The sequence below is a fragment of the Hemicordylus capensis genome, chromosome 2, assembly GCF_027244095.1.
Source record: "Hemicordylus capensis ecotype Gifberg chromosome 2, rHemCap1.1.pri, whole genome shotgun sequence".
Taxonomy (NCBI): Eukaryota; Metazoa; Chordata; class Lepidosauria; order Squamata; family Cordylidae; genus Hemicordylus; species Hemicordylus capensis.
In genome coordinates this window covers 43,144,242-43,159,289 of record NC_069658.1, presented here as the reverse complement: position 1 = coordinate 43,159,289, position 15,048 = coordinate 43,144,242, and the positions used below count along the sequence as shown (strand labels likewise).

The following is a 15,048-nucleotide window of genomic DNA, read 5'->3' as shown; positions in this document are numbered from 1 at the left end:
AATTTAAAATATTTAAAAATCAACACAGATTAAAATACACAAGACACAATTAAAACAAGTTATTAAAACAAATTATTAACATTATTAAAATTAATTCGAATTAAAAGCCTGTGAAAACAGGAGAGTCTTGAGGTTCTTCCTGAAAACAGAGAAGGAGATGCTCTTATTTGAGCAGGGAGCATATTCCAAAGCCCTGGGGCAGCCACAGAGAAAGCCCAGTCCTGGGTCACCACCATACAAGCCAATAGCAATCATAAGCGGACCTCTCCAGAAGATTGCAACAGGTGGCAGGGTTTATAACAAAGGAGGCACTCTCTTAAGTAGCCTGGATCCAAACCATTAAGGGTTTTATAGGTAATAACCAGCACCTTGTATTTTGCCCAGAAACATATTGGTAGCCAGCGCAGTTCTTTTAAAACTGGTGTTATGTGGTCCCTTTGTGTTGTCCCCGAGACCAATCTGGCTGCCACATTCTGTACCAATTGTAGTTTCCGGACTATGTACAAAGGCAGCCCCATGTAGAGTGCACTGCAGTAGTCAAGCCTGGAGGTTACCAGCATACGTACCACTGTTTTAAGGTCATTCACCTCTAGAAACGGACGTAGCTGATGTATCAACTGAAGTTGATAAAAGCACTCCTGACCACTGCCTCAACCTTGAAACCAGGGAGAGCTTTGCTTCCAGGAGCACTCCCAAGCTACATACCTGATCTTTCAGGGGGAGTGTAACTGCATCCAGAACAGGCAGATGTAAACCAGCTCTCTGGTCTTGGCCCCCCACAGTCAGTACCTCCGTCTTATCTGGATTCAACTTCCGTTTGTTATCCTTCATCCAGCCCATTACTGTCTCCAGGCTGTCATTTAGGGAAGATATGCCATCTCCTCATGAGGTCGGCATGGAGAAGCACATCTGGGTGTCATCAGAATATTGATAACACCCAGCACCAAACCTCTTGATAATCTCTCCCAGCGGTTTCATGTAGATGTTAAAAAGCATTGGATACAGTATGGAGCCTTGTGGAACTCCACACTTCAGATCTCGCTTAGCAGAGCAACAGTCTCCAAGCAACACCATCTGTAATCTGCCAGAGAGATAGAAGCAGAACCACTGTAAAACAGTGCCACCCAATCCCACCTCCCTCAGGCAGTCCAGAAGGATATCACAGTCGATGGTATCGAAATCCGCAGAGATCCAAAAGTAAAGAGTCACACTCCCTCTGTCGACAGCCAGTTAGAGATCATCCATCAGGCCGACCAAGGCAATTTCAACCCTATAAGCCCACAAAAAATGTGTCTAGATAATCTGCATCATCCAAAACTGCTTAGATCTGAGATGTCACCACCCGCTCAACCACCTTGCCCAATCATGGAGGATTAGAAACAGGTCTGTAATTAGCTAACTCTGAGGGATCCAGTGTAACTTTCTTCAAAAGTGGTCTAACAACTGCCTCCTTAAGACAAGGAGGCATCCTGCCCTCCCTCAGAGAAGCATTTACAGTATTTACCAGACCCTCTCTGATAATATGATTATCAGATGAGATTGAGATAAACCAAGTTGAGGAAGAGTCAAGAGAACATGTTGTAGGACGCACAGTCCGAAGCAGTTTGTCCACTTCTTCAGGAGTCGCAAACTGAAAATGATCCAATCTAATCCCATAAAAGGAGTTCCTGGACACCTCCACAGTAGATTCTGCAGTAGCTGTGGAATCCAGCTCAGCCGAATCTGAGAGATATTATCTGCAAAAAAGTCATTTAAAATGTAACAGCGAATGACCGATAATTCAAAGTTTAAATTGGGGGTGGAGGGATTTACATACTAGCCCCCTCACAACCCTAGACAACTCAGCTGGACATGAATTTGCAGAAGCAATGTGGCCAGAAGAGAACTGCTTCTCTGCCGCCTGCACTGACAGACCATAGGTCTTCAAATGTGCTCTGTGTTGTGTCTAGAGTGCCACTTGCACTCTAATAATCTACCTCGCTGCTTAAGCTCCCGTAACTCATCCAAATACAACAGAGCTCTCTTTAAAGCAAGTTGGAGAGGACGCTTAGGAGCTATTCTGTCTATTGCTCTCGTGAGTTCATTATTCCATCTTTGTACCAGAGCATCAACAGAATCATAGCAGAGGGTTAGCAGAGCCAACCCTTCCAAGGCTTCTTGGAATCCTATTGGATCCAACAGCCTCCTTGGGCGGACCAATCTAATAGGTCCTTCACATCTGCAGAGGTGGGCCGTGACTGTAACTTCTACCTGAACCAGATGGTGATCCATCCATGACAACAAGGAGATGACAGAACAGCACCCTGATCAGAGCAAAAGACCAAATCGAATGTATGACCAGCATCATGTGTCAGACTAGAGACCAACTGAGATAGACCCACAGTCGTCATGGTCACGATGAACTCTTGAGCCACTCCCGACAACCGGTCCCAAAATGAACATTGAAGTCCCCCACCAACAACAACCTGGGCCACTCCAAAGTCAAAGAGGTGGTAGGCCTGCTGGAAGGGGAAACAGCAATTACATTTCTGAATTCCCTTCCCCTTTAAGGGCCTAATGGCCTACCAATGCCATATCTTAGTCGAATACCCATCACCACTGGTATAGCTGCCCCAGGGTAATCCCCCACCTCCCCATCTCTGTTCAAATCAAATTGCATACCTGTACCAGGTCTAACTAAGTACTAGGCAACAATGAAGTGAGCAGGCATCTTCCTTCCAGCAGTCCAAGACAATAAGACAGCCCCAGCCCTTAGCCCCACCCTCCAAAGCCTGCCACCAAAGGCCGGTCCCTCTTTGGTGGCCACCTGTAGGTGAACTATGCCAGCAGCTGTGCCTCTGCTTGCTAATAAGAGTCAGGAGATGAGAAGCCCAATGGGTGCAGCTCTCACCCCCACCAATCAAGCAGTTTGGCCCAGGTGCAGGTTATCCAAACACAATTAGTCTGAGCTCAGCCCCAGATAACAAACAGGCTGCAAAGAGGAGAAAGAGCACAGAAAAGCCTCGGCTTAACCCTTTTCCCACCAAGAAGGAGTGTGGAGCATAGATGCCACATAACAACTTCTTACCCCACAGCACGTTTTCCAGTTACCCTTCTGGGCTGCTTCTGGCTGCTGCTCACACTAATAAGGGTCAAGAGATCAGAAGCCCAATGGGTGCGGCTCTCACCCCCACCAATCAAGCAGTCTCAAAGATGTACTTACCAGACTGAATTTTTGGGACCACAGGTTATGAAATGCATGTGTCCTAATCCATTAATCCTGTGATACAGCCTTAGTGAGCTACTGCATAGGACCCATGTAACTGATCGATATCTTTTGTAAACCTTTAGTTCACTGTGCTACGCAAGGATAAAACCTGCGTGATACTTGCACTGCTGTCCCCGCTCAGTGAAAATTTTACTTCAAATATACCAACTGCCAACCCTGCAAACTAATATTGTGTGAAAATATTCAAATGTGCACCTTCTAGCATAGGAATGTCAGAATTAGTATTCTGATTCCTTGTATTGGTATTTCTCTCTCTCTCTCTCCCCCTCCTCAACAGTCCCAGGCATACGGCAAAGGCTCTTAAGGAGCAATTCTGTTCCCTGCCAGTTTCCTCTAGCCAATGCACAGCATGGAAGAATGAAAGTGGTCTCCCTGCCAGACTGCCTTGAGCCATCACTCAGCTGGGTGGCTGGCAGGCAAGCAGAGTGCAATGAGACTCTCAGAAATATATGCTCAAAAGGATGGGATTTTTCTTTCTGCCTACAATAGTCCAATATTATATATCTAATGAATCAGGAGACACTTGTCTCATCCATTCCATTTTAATACATTTAATTATATAAGCACAGAAGTATCCAAACAATGAGCTGGTGTCAAAATCAAAGAGACTCTGGACTTTTACAATAAACGCGCGTGCACACACACACACACACCCCTCTTCCAGAACTGAATTCTATCATCCAAATGAGTTATCTAAATTTGGCAGATATGCTGTAGTATACCTGTCCCAATGTAACTGCAATTGCACAGGGACTCACAGAAGGGTTGACAGTCAAATATTTGGGGCAATAAGTTTGGAGAGTTCTCTGGGGAGAAGCCAGGATCTTTGCTGAATAAAAATTCTACTCTGTCCAATTCTTGCACTAATGGAAATGTCAAAGAGGACAGTGCACCTTCTCTGAACACACTCTAATTCAGTATAATTCACTGCAAGGTCTGAGAGTCATTAGCGGCTCCCATGAATCATAAGTGAGGCTCCCTCATTAATTGTTTATTTTGTCTGTGTGAAGTTTTGGCCAAAGCCTTCAACAGTGGGAAAAGGCACTTCGCGCAGCCGCCCGCACAACCCTGCCCTGGCAATGTGTGTAGGTGATGGTTCCCACTGTGCAGTGCTATACTCTGTCTAGAGCCAGTAGGGCTTCCTTTTAAAGGAAATTGTACCCTCTCCAACCCAGTGCCATTTTGGAAGGCACACACAGAATGCTGGGTATTATTATTTAACATATTTTTATACCGCCCAAAACTTACGCCTCTGGGCGGTTTACGTCTCTAGTGCAGTTCTTCCCAGTGCTCTCCCCACAGAGCTCTATGGAGAAAGTGATAGGAAGGACTCCACTTCCCAATGCTCTGTGGGTGCCTTCCAAGATAGGTCTGGGGCCTGACAAGACTGTTTTTCTTAACGGATCCTCCCCTCCACCACAGAGCCCCTTTCCTCCTGCATACCACTACATGGAGATCAACATGGTGGGAAATGGTCTTACATTCAAAGTTTTTTGCCCCCACTTGAAAAAAGTGAAAATTGCTAGTTCTAGTTTAAGCATTTTAACAAGTACTGGCCAAACATTTTCTCCTCCCCCGCTCCACCCGCCATGTATTTCAAGGGTAGAAGCTTGGTCTTATCTGCATAAGAGGGGCTTATACGGGTCCTGCATACCTTAGAAGTCAACTCTTTGCCTATACCATATTGTGATTTTAAAAAAATATCTGCTAACAATACTCTCCTGATTATTCTGCCCATAGTCTATGTTCAGAGAACAAAACACAAGGAGAGGAACTCTCAACAGCTGGCTCATAGATATGAAATCCCTTCTGCTCACATTTTGCCAAAGTCTAGAGTGCATTCTAGAAGCACTGCAACTTTTAAAATGGGTTGACTTCTAGTGGCCATGTGGGGGGAAAGGATCTGGAATTTTCTTATACATTATAGTCTGCTTTTATTAGGTGTTTTACTTTTAAAATGCTACTCATGCCAAGCAGAAAAAATGTGTTTCATTTTATTTCAAGTATGTCGTATTTGGCATTTCTGTATGTGACCACAGCAATGCAGTTTCGAGGGCTCACAAACAGGGGCATTAGATACTTAATTACATTCCCTACTATGTAAAACTGACAAAACAGTCATTGTGTGCAGGTATGCAAAAGATGTAGTCTTACATCCTGCTTCCTTCCACTGAACAATATTTTTTCAAATACTTCTATAGTCGAGTAAATTTCCAGTGCAACATGAAGCAACGCTTTGAAGGTAAACAGCTATTTCCTTAAGGTTTGTTTTTTTTTGCTATAGAGAAAAAGCCAATGCTCCCCACCCCCACCGCCCTTTTTCATGTCATCATTGATTAATATCTACACAAGTCTGTAGTGTACAAAGGTTTTAGGGAATGAAGAAGTGATAGAAATCAATATTGTACAAGCTAGAAGACACTCTTGCATGATGTTAAGAGTTCAAATAAACAGCCAAAGGGAGAATGGTAAAAGGTTACATGAGCGTTGTATACATAAAGAAAAAGGCAGGTCAACCATGAGCATGACAACTTTGTCTTGTACCTCTGAAAGTGGCATTTGGTCTAGCTATAGTCTGTGTCAAAACTGTGCTTTAAAAAACTAGCAGCAAAAACTCAGGAAACTGCAAGTTTACAACTTCACTCGTTAACCCTGAAAGTATTCTGTGCAGTGCCACACGTTACTTAAAACACTGGTTCTATCCCCAAAATAAATACTTAAAGGAGAGAAATATGAAAGTGACACTTCAGATATTGTAGTTTAACAGCACACAAAGTCCCTGTGTGTTCCCGCTATAACCATAAAATTCACAGCTCATTGTAGAGACATGCATCCGGGGGAAACAGGGGCATCAATGATTTCCCACAGTGTACACAATATTAACAGTCATGTATACTTCAAAATGCTATGGCTTTAGTGGGTACAAACAGCAGGTTTTTGAAGTGAATGCACTTCAGAATATTGGTGGGGAATGCACACAATATCCGGTGAAATATCAACTCTGCGTGAAGTCTCCCCAGGCTAACAGGCACAAAGTATTGAATTTACCCACAAGGTGCATTATTCTTCGAAGCTACACTTTGGCCTCTCTCAGTGCACACCACTATGCCCCAGCACAGAGTTTTGGTATCATTTGGTATGATTTAACCTAAACACTTTGTTGCTAAAATAGCAAATCTTAGCAATCAAATCATTAATGCAAAACATGTTTTTAAAGAATCTGGAAACCAACCATCACAAACGGTTACTTGGAAAATCTCATATATGAAATTATCTGCTCTTCTGTTAGAAATGGCCCATGACAAACAACAAAAGCCCAAGGGATTACATGTGATTTTTTTTTAAACTTCAGTTTGCCCTCTTTGTCCACTTAATTTCAGGACACTGCAGCAGTCCTGGTGGCAGTATTACAATAGTCTACTCCAATTCCACTCCCCTATCTAGGTACTCCTTCAAGCAGTCATCTGGATTTGAATATCTGTACATGAAGTTGGGTGCTCAAGACAGGATAGGGTTTATGCTGATGTACCACCAGCCTGCGAGCCAATAGTCTCCCTGCCCGAGTATCTGACGTGGTCTTAAGCATGGTGTTGGGAGGCGCTCAGTAATGCGTGTCTCCATTGATATCCACACTGATATCCAATATCCCTGCCCTGGTACAGCTCAGGATTTCATGGCAACTGTGGGCCTGTTCCAGTAGCCACGCACTGAGCGTACTACAGCTGCACATTCCAAGGAGCTGCTTTAGGTGCCAATGGATGGATCTTTGACTCCCCCCGCCCCCTTTGAGCCACAAACCCCCATGCCATCTCTGAAACTGCTTAAATAATTATCAGTTTGAAAAAGTAGCTGGCCATATGATACAATAGATGCTTGTTCGAAAAATTAAATCCAAACAATCTTGGGAATGCAGACACAGCTCTATAGTTCTTTGAATGCTAACCTAAGTATAAAGAGCTGTGAATCTTAAAGCCATGTTGCAAAAGGTACCTGTCCAATTATTTAATGGGTTTTGCATTCTCTTAAAGCAAGAATAATTTGATTATTAAAATGGAGCATTAGGAGAGACTTGCATAGTTGATCAACAACAAAACATGCTATTAGCCCTTATTTACCACTCTGGCTCTGTTTTCAAGCTTAATATCTCACAAGCCTTGTTGACATGAAGCTTGTCAAGAAAGATGCTCCCACCACTGCTGTTGAACTTTAAAGTGTTTGCAGTACTCGGAGCACAGTCACAAACAACAGTGCCATTATCGTTTCTACTTGCCACCTTTTAAGTACCCTCCATTGTTCATTGCTAGATTAGCCCAATGACCACCATAGTTGTCAGCCAGAGATATGGTGTAATTAACTGTTCCTCAAGTTTTGAAACATGTGTGCTGAATAGGACACAAGCTAGGGGAGATTATTTTGTTGCTATCCATCACTTTCAAAAATTTATTTTAAAAAGTATCAATAGTTGCTGGAAAGATTTGAAGTAAAACACAGACTTATTTATGCATGTTCATCACGCATGCATAAAATAGAGATATTCTGGACAAAATCGTGACATAAAACAGTATTAAAATTGGCTTATTTTCAGCTGAATCTGCTATGTATCTTGCTAGACTATTTGTGTAACTCTATTGGTAAACATCATTTTATTATTTATTTAGAAATTTTCTAAGATGCCCTTTAATATAAGCCTCCCATACTGCACAATCAATATAGGTGGCTCTCATTCATGGGGGTTCTGTTCCCACCAATTTCTGTGGATAACAAAGCCGTGAATAAAGAGATCTTAATCCTGTGGGGATTAGGCTCCTAAGCACACTGAAGAATACTGAAAATCACAAGAAAAAGCAAGGGGAGTAGAAATAAGTATAGTAGCTTGCTCTTCAGCTCTCCTGCAATGCCCCCAAAATTTACATATCTGCTAATTTGTGGGGGGGGGGTTAGGGCCCACCCCCCTCAGAAAAGAGCCACAAAATGGCTCAGCACTACAAAGTGGCAGCAGGAAATGACATCAGAAGTCATTTTTGGCCACTCAAGATCCATGGATAGCCAAAAATAACCCTATTATTGCCCACAAATAAAGTAACTGGATCCCTATGACCCAACCACAGATACACATAACCGAGGATACGAGACGCCGCGGGTGTCAGGACCACAGGTAATGAGAGTCACCTGTAATAAAATTACAATATATCATCCTAAAAACCCAGATAGAAGCAAAGAGACAACAGCCATAAAACCGATATTACTACAACAAAGCTAAACCATGAGGCTAAAATTAGTCACAAAACATGTGTAAATGTTTGGGCAAAAAAGAACATCATCTGGCACAGAAAGGGCAGTGAAGTTGGCACCAGGCAAGTTTCCTAGGAGGAGGTTTTTTTTAACAAGAAGTTAAAAGTGTGTCTTAAGGACTCTTTTAAAAGGCTGGTAAAGATATTAAACCATGAACTATAGGGAGCACATTCCATAGCATAGGAGGGACTAGAGAGAAGGCCCGCTCCCGAGCCACCACCAGACAAGCTGGCAGCACCTCTCTCGATGACCTTAATGTGTGGTGGAGATCATGCAGAAGGCGGCACTCTCTCAGGTAACCCGGTCCTAAGACGTTAGGGCTTTAAAGGTAATTACCAGCACTTTGTATTTTGCCTGGTAACTTTCTGGCAGCCAATGCAATTGTTTTAAAACAGGCATTATAGGGTCTCTCCAAGAAACCTCAGAGACCAATCTAGCCACTGCATTTTGGACCAACTGAAGTTTCTGAACTACATACGAAGTCAGCCTAACGCAGAGCACACTGCAGTAGTCACACCTAGAGGTTACCAGAGAATACACCAAAGTTCTGAGATCATTGTCTTCAAGATACCAGTGAAAATGCCTTAACTATTTATGGTATGTATTTAAATCTTAAATGTATAGGTTTAATTCTATGCAACTTCTGTAAATATAAATATAAGATAAGAATGAAAAACAAATGGACAAAACCTGAATGAGTTGCTTTTATGTATAGCAAATAAACATCAAATTTAATTTTAACATCAGCCGTGACCATGTCAAGTTACACAATTCTTTCAGAACACACACACACTTAAAGAATGGTTAAGCAAGACTGAATCAGGGAGGCTCACCTGTGTAGGTGGCTCACATGTAACTTTTGATCTTTTGGCGATCCGATATCATTCACAACGTGGGCTTTGTGTCTGTGCAATAGCCCCCGCAGAAGGATTTCAAGCTCTTTATAGTGCTCTGAAGCTGTGCGCAGAGCACGTGCTCGTTATCCTTAGCACCAGAGCATTTAGTCTCTCAGTTCCTGAACGGCTGCTGTGCAGAATGGACTGTACAAAGTAAGGTAGGTAAATGGTACATCTGAAAGACCTGGAAGGCTGGGTGGATGTTATGAATGAAACTGGATCACCAAGATATCAAAAGTTACAGATGAGCAACCTGTTTATCTTAATGATGATCTGGTATCCTTTACAATGTGGGTGAATAGCAAGCTCACCTCGAAGGAGGAGGGTCTGAGGAGTAAAACTATGTAACTTTTTAAATTACGGCCCACCCAAAACTAGCCTCAGCACAGATGTCCAAGGAGTAGTGTTTTACAATAGGTAAGTTGGAAGACCAAGTGGTGGCTTTCCATATTTCAGAAAAGGCAGTGCCAGAAAAATGAGCAGCAGAGGTGGTCCTGGTGGAATTGACTATGATGGTGTCAGGACACTTAACACCTTGCTTGTCATAGCAGGTAGTGATTAGCTGGACCAACCATTCAGAAAGTCTTTGACAGGATATAAGAGATGTTGGATGGACTGTACCTCTTGGGTGGGTCTGGACCAGAAGAAGTGGATCATATGCACTAGGGCAAGTTGCCGATCCTCTGGTAGATAGGCACACTTCACACTTATGTCCAGGATGGCACCTAAATTATCTGGTGAACAAGTCATCTAAGTATTTCTGGGGAACAAGGACAAATTTCTTCAAATTCACTTGGAAACCCAGATCCTCTAAAAGTGTGAGAACCATCTGGATGTGGCTGGTGAGTAGTGCCTTGTCTGGAGAGGTGATCAACCAATCGTATAGGCATGGGAAAATCAAGATTCCTTCAGTCTTGTGGTGGGCAATGATGGTGCTCATGCATTTAATGAAAACATGTGGGCCTGTGGAGAAGCTGAATGGGAGGACCATATATTTGTAGAGGTTGTCCCCCATGGTGCAACGTTATTTCTTGTGACTCAATTGGATCCCTACATGAAAATAGGCATCACTGAGATCCAGCATGGCGAGCTATTCTTCTTCCGCTAGGAGACGAAGGAATTGTTGAAGTGTGAGCACTCAAAATGTTGTGTGGATGAAGTTGTTGAGGGAATGGTTGTCTAGTATGGGTCAAAGACCACCATCCCTTTCGGATACCTGGAAGTACCTGGAATAGAATCCTGTCCATTGGTCCTTCTGTGGACAATAGTTTTTGAATTTGTTATTTTTAATTTATTTTTATTATTTATTCGATTTCTATACCGCCCTTCCAAAAATGACTCAGGGCAGTTTACGCAGAGAAATAATAAATAAATAAGATGAATCCCTGTCCCCAAAGGGCTCACAATCTAAAAAGAAACATAAGATAGACACCAGCAATAGTCACTGGAGGTACTGTGCTGGGGGTGGATAGGGCCAGTTACTGTAATAAAGAGAATCACCACGTTAAAAGGTGCCTCTTTGCCAAATTAGCAGGGGAAGTTTAGTAAGGTAGGAGTTTCGAGGGTGTGTTTTATTCCAAGGAAAGGGGGAGTGGTATGGAATTCTATGGCATAGCCAGTGGAGACGATATTTAGCACCCAGGCGTTGGATGTGTTTCATGACACCAGATGGAAAGGAAGGGTGCAACTTTGAAGGGGGCAAAAGTTCTGACAAGCAGGGGAACTTGGGAGTCAAAGATTCTGCTTGGTTGGATCCTGATGCATGGCCTTTTGTTGTGGCCTATTACTTTGAAGAAAGGAACGTTTTTGGCATTTTGAAAGTCCTGTTGGAAGGACTTGCTGTTATTCCTTTGATCAGACTGGTTGTATTTCAGTCTGTCAAAACTCTCAAACCTCTGGTAGTAGGACTGTGGAGTAGAGGTGTATGTGAAAGTTTTAGCTGTGAACTTTGACTTTTTCATATGTTGCATAGTTTCATCTAAAAGCTGAATACGTCTTCCACATCAAAATGGAAAGTCTTCAATCTTGTCTCACATATGTTGCAGAAAAAATGAATAGAGCCAGGCATGATGCCTTAGAGCAGGGATGTGAAACTGTGGCCTACAACTCCCATTATCCCTGGCTATTGGCCACTGTGGCTGGGGATTATGGGAGCTGTAGTCCAAAAACAGCTGGAGGGCCACAGTTTGACATCCCTGCCTTAGAGAGAAGATGTGGGATTCCGTTTCCATAAGGTGTTTGGTGTTACTTAAGATTTGGGGTGTGATATCCACCAAGTTCAAAAGTACAGTAGTTCTCTGAACCTAGTTTGCAACATTTCGGGAACGTCCTTTAGGTGAACTTTTAACCCTTCCCAAACTGAATAACGGAATTTGGCCATGCAGGCCAGATAGTTGGCTATTTTCACCGAGAAAGATGAGGACAAGTAAACTTTCCAGCCAATGGAATCCAGCTTTATGCCTTCTTTTTCAGAGGTAGCAGAATAAATTTGACCAGACTTGCTGCTCAGTGCACGGTCCATGACAAGCAAATTAGGTGGATGGTGCTTAAACAGAAACTTACAGTCTCCTGGACTCGGTAAGACTCAAGGTAGATGTGGCAGGAGATGGAGGCTGACAAGCTGTAGCAAAGGCAACAAAATCAAAGAACAGATCTTTAACAACTGGGGATTTTAGTTCAAGCCAAGTATTTTAACCATTTTGGGTATCTGGATGCGATACCCAATTAGGGTATCTGGATGCAATACCCAATTAGACCCGAATTAGGTCTCCTCAGTAGGAGAGTTGGATGGATTATTTGTAAGCGATGGTGTTGAAGGAAAGTGTGATGGAGAGAGAAGTTGAAGGAGCAGGTATGTGCATGGTCAACACATGCTTAGTTGAGGTCAGTAGCAGAGTAAATGTTAAGGCTTGGATCCTAGCACAGGTGCATTTTTGTGTGGGCACAGAGATCAACACTGATGTCACTCCATTCTCCATAGAGAATGGAGCTGTGGAAGCCACCTCGATCACCTTCAGCAAAGAGGAGGTTGAATGAGAGCGGAAAGCCTGAATAGCTGACAGGGATGGTGTTCTGAAGACAACTGGTGCCTTATAGCGGGCGATGGTCAATGAGAGTGCACCAAAAGTGGCAGGCAGCTCGGCAATGAAGTTGACAAGGAGGTTGCTCGTCGGGCTGGTGTGACCAGGTTGAAGCTGTCGTTGTCAAGGCTGAAGATGGAGAAATTTTTCAGTGTTTCGAGTGAGGGAGGGTCCTCCTCCCAATGTTTGAGTTTTTTGTGATGATAACGGCTGTCTTTAGAGATCACAAGGCTTCTTGAAAGTAGTTCGAGAAGCAGAGGAAAGTTTTGGAGTTGAGCCCGACTTCAACAGTGTGGATGTCAACAGTATTGATGACAACGGAGAACACAACATTGGGACTGACACGCGAAGAGCCTGATTGTAAAGTGCTGTTCTTAAGCACAATTCTCTGCTTTTCTGAGTTTGTTTGAAAAAGGAGAAGCAAATTTTACAAAATTTGCTCTCTCTTCCCCAAGAGAGAGCAAACAAAGTTTGTGTTTTTCAGAAGAGGGGAGGGTTGCACAAGAGGAATAGTCTGAGGTCAGTGTAACTAATAAGCAAACCATAAATTGTGTCTTTCAGAAACCAAAACACGAGGAACAAAAACCAAGGGAACCATTCACAACGGCAGTCGAGAAGGAACTGAGAGACTAAGCACTCTGGTGCCAAGGATAACCAGCGTACTTTTTGCATGAGGGGCAGAGCTTCAGACCACTACAAAGAGCTTTAAATCCTTCTGAAGGGACTACTACGCAGGCCTAAAGCCCATATTGTGAAGAATACTGGATTATCATCAAGATCACACATGTTTTTGAAGTTCAGATTACAATACATCTTCAGAGCAGTCAGAAATGAGCAATTTTGTGCACTGACATAACCTTGTTTTTTGACACTTGTGATTGTAGAAAGAAAATCAACTCACCATTCTTGCTGACATCCAGTTCCCTGAGGTTAATGAGATTTGCAATAGATGCAGGCAATGTTGTTAGATCATTGTCCGGCAAACTCAACTTGTGCAAAGACTGACAGTTAAAAAGTTGCTATTGAAAGAAAGAAATGCATGTACACATTAGGGGCATACTATTTGAATGTGTCAGGTTTCACTTCAACAGTTGAACAAATAGGACAGAATACTGATTTTGTTTAAAATAATTAATATGTCTTCAGTGACTTTGAGGCACTCAAATGAATATGCAAAAACCAAATCTTGTAAAAAGAAGTACCCAACTTACAATCAGTAGTCAGTATTTTGTATTAAATGAAGAAACCTTGTGTCAAGACTTGCAAGCATAAATCAGATATATAGAAGCCAGTCGATCTGAAGAGTGAAATTGGTGGTTTTACAAGTAATTATATAAGATTAAACATATCATAGGTATAAGAGAAACTGTGCAGTGTCATTCTTTCTACTTCGTACAGAAGCAGATAGGATCCTAAAGCAAGGGAACTCAAATCCTAAAGAAATTTCTAAAGAAACAATCATAATACAAATGTTCAGGGGCAGAAGATCTCCTTCTCACTGGAGCTTGTAAACTTGACCTCTTGTGTTCCAGATGGAATTTGTGCAAAACTGCATGAACATGAGATCTTCCTAGCCATGATTAAGATGTGTAGAAATAAATACATTTGTTGTTTATTTGTTCTTTTAAATTTGTTGTTAACCACACCAAGAAGACACAAATCCTTAGAGAGGATAATCTCTAGACCAGTGAAAGTGAAGCTGAGACCAAAAGCCCAATATATACAAAATATCAGGCCACACGGTTATCACTGCCAAGGGCAGTTTAAAAGTAAGTCGTCATTATTATTATTATTATTTATTTGATTTGTATACCACCCTTCCAAAATGGCTCTTTAAGCAATTTCAGTCACCTTTCACTAGAAGTCTGATGTCTAAGCAAATATTGGGCCTTTCCAGTTGTTCCCGAGGCTTAAGATCTTTAAGAGCCCTAGTGACACATATTTCTAGCCTGACCTTCAGTGATTTTAAAATAGTTTTTAATTGTTTTAACGGATTTTTTAAAATCTGTTTTTATTTAGGCAGGGCAGCTGCTACTGGAGGACTGAGAGACACAGGAAGAGGTGTGTTCTTCATGGGGCTGAAAAGAAAAGGCAGATGAGCGACAGCCATGGAGAGGAAAGGGATGAGATGAAAAGGATAAAAATCTTAATACCAAGCCTATTAAAACAGCAGCACGTGAGCTACTGTGTGAGTGGGACACACACACACACACACACACAGAGAGAAAGAGCCCGGAAACATAAAAATTATTGGATGCTGTTGGTAGAAAGGATACCTGGAGATGAAGAGGCCTGAAATTAAATACATAAATAATATGCATTGAAATAAAGCTTTAAAGTATTCACAGCACTTCACATACACCCTTTGTTGTAATCCTTACCACAACCCTCTAAGGTGGGTATTCCAATGTGGGTATTATATTGCAGAGAGCCACTTAGACACCCTGTAGTGATGGGGAGGATTTGAGGGAGGATTTGAGGGGGAACTAGAATCTACCAGAGAGATAGGAAC

General features: G+C 42.4%; 1 protein-coding gene across 3 annotated transcripts in view; it reads right to left on the bottom strand.

Moving 5' to 3' along the window:
• Positions 1 to 15,048, bottom strand: part of ERBIN (erbb2 interacting protein) — a 190,442-nt gene that overhangs the window by 97,301 nt on the left and 78,093 nt on the right. For all 3 annotated transcript variants that reach the window (XM_053296275.1, XM_053296274.1, XM_053296276.1), the window contains one exon: positions 13,438 to 13,555. In XM_053296275.1, coding sequence (XP_053152250.1) covers positions 13,438 to 13,555 — 118 coding nt within the window. The remainder of the gene's footprint in view (positions 1 to 13,437; positions 13,556 to 15,048) is intronic.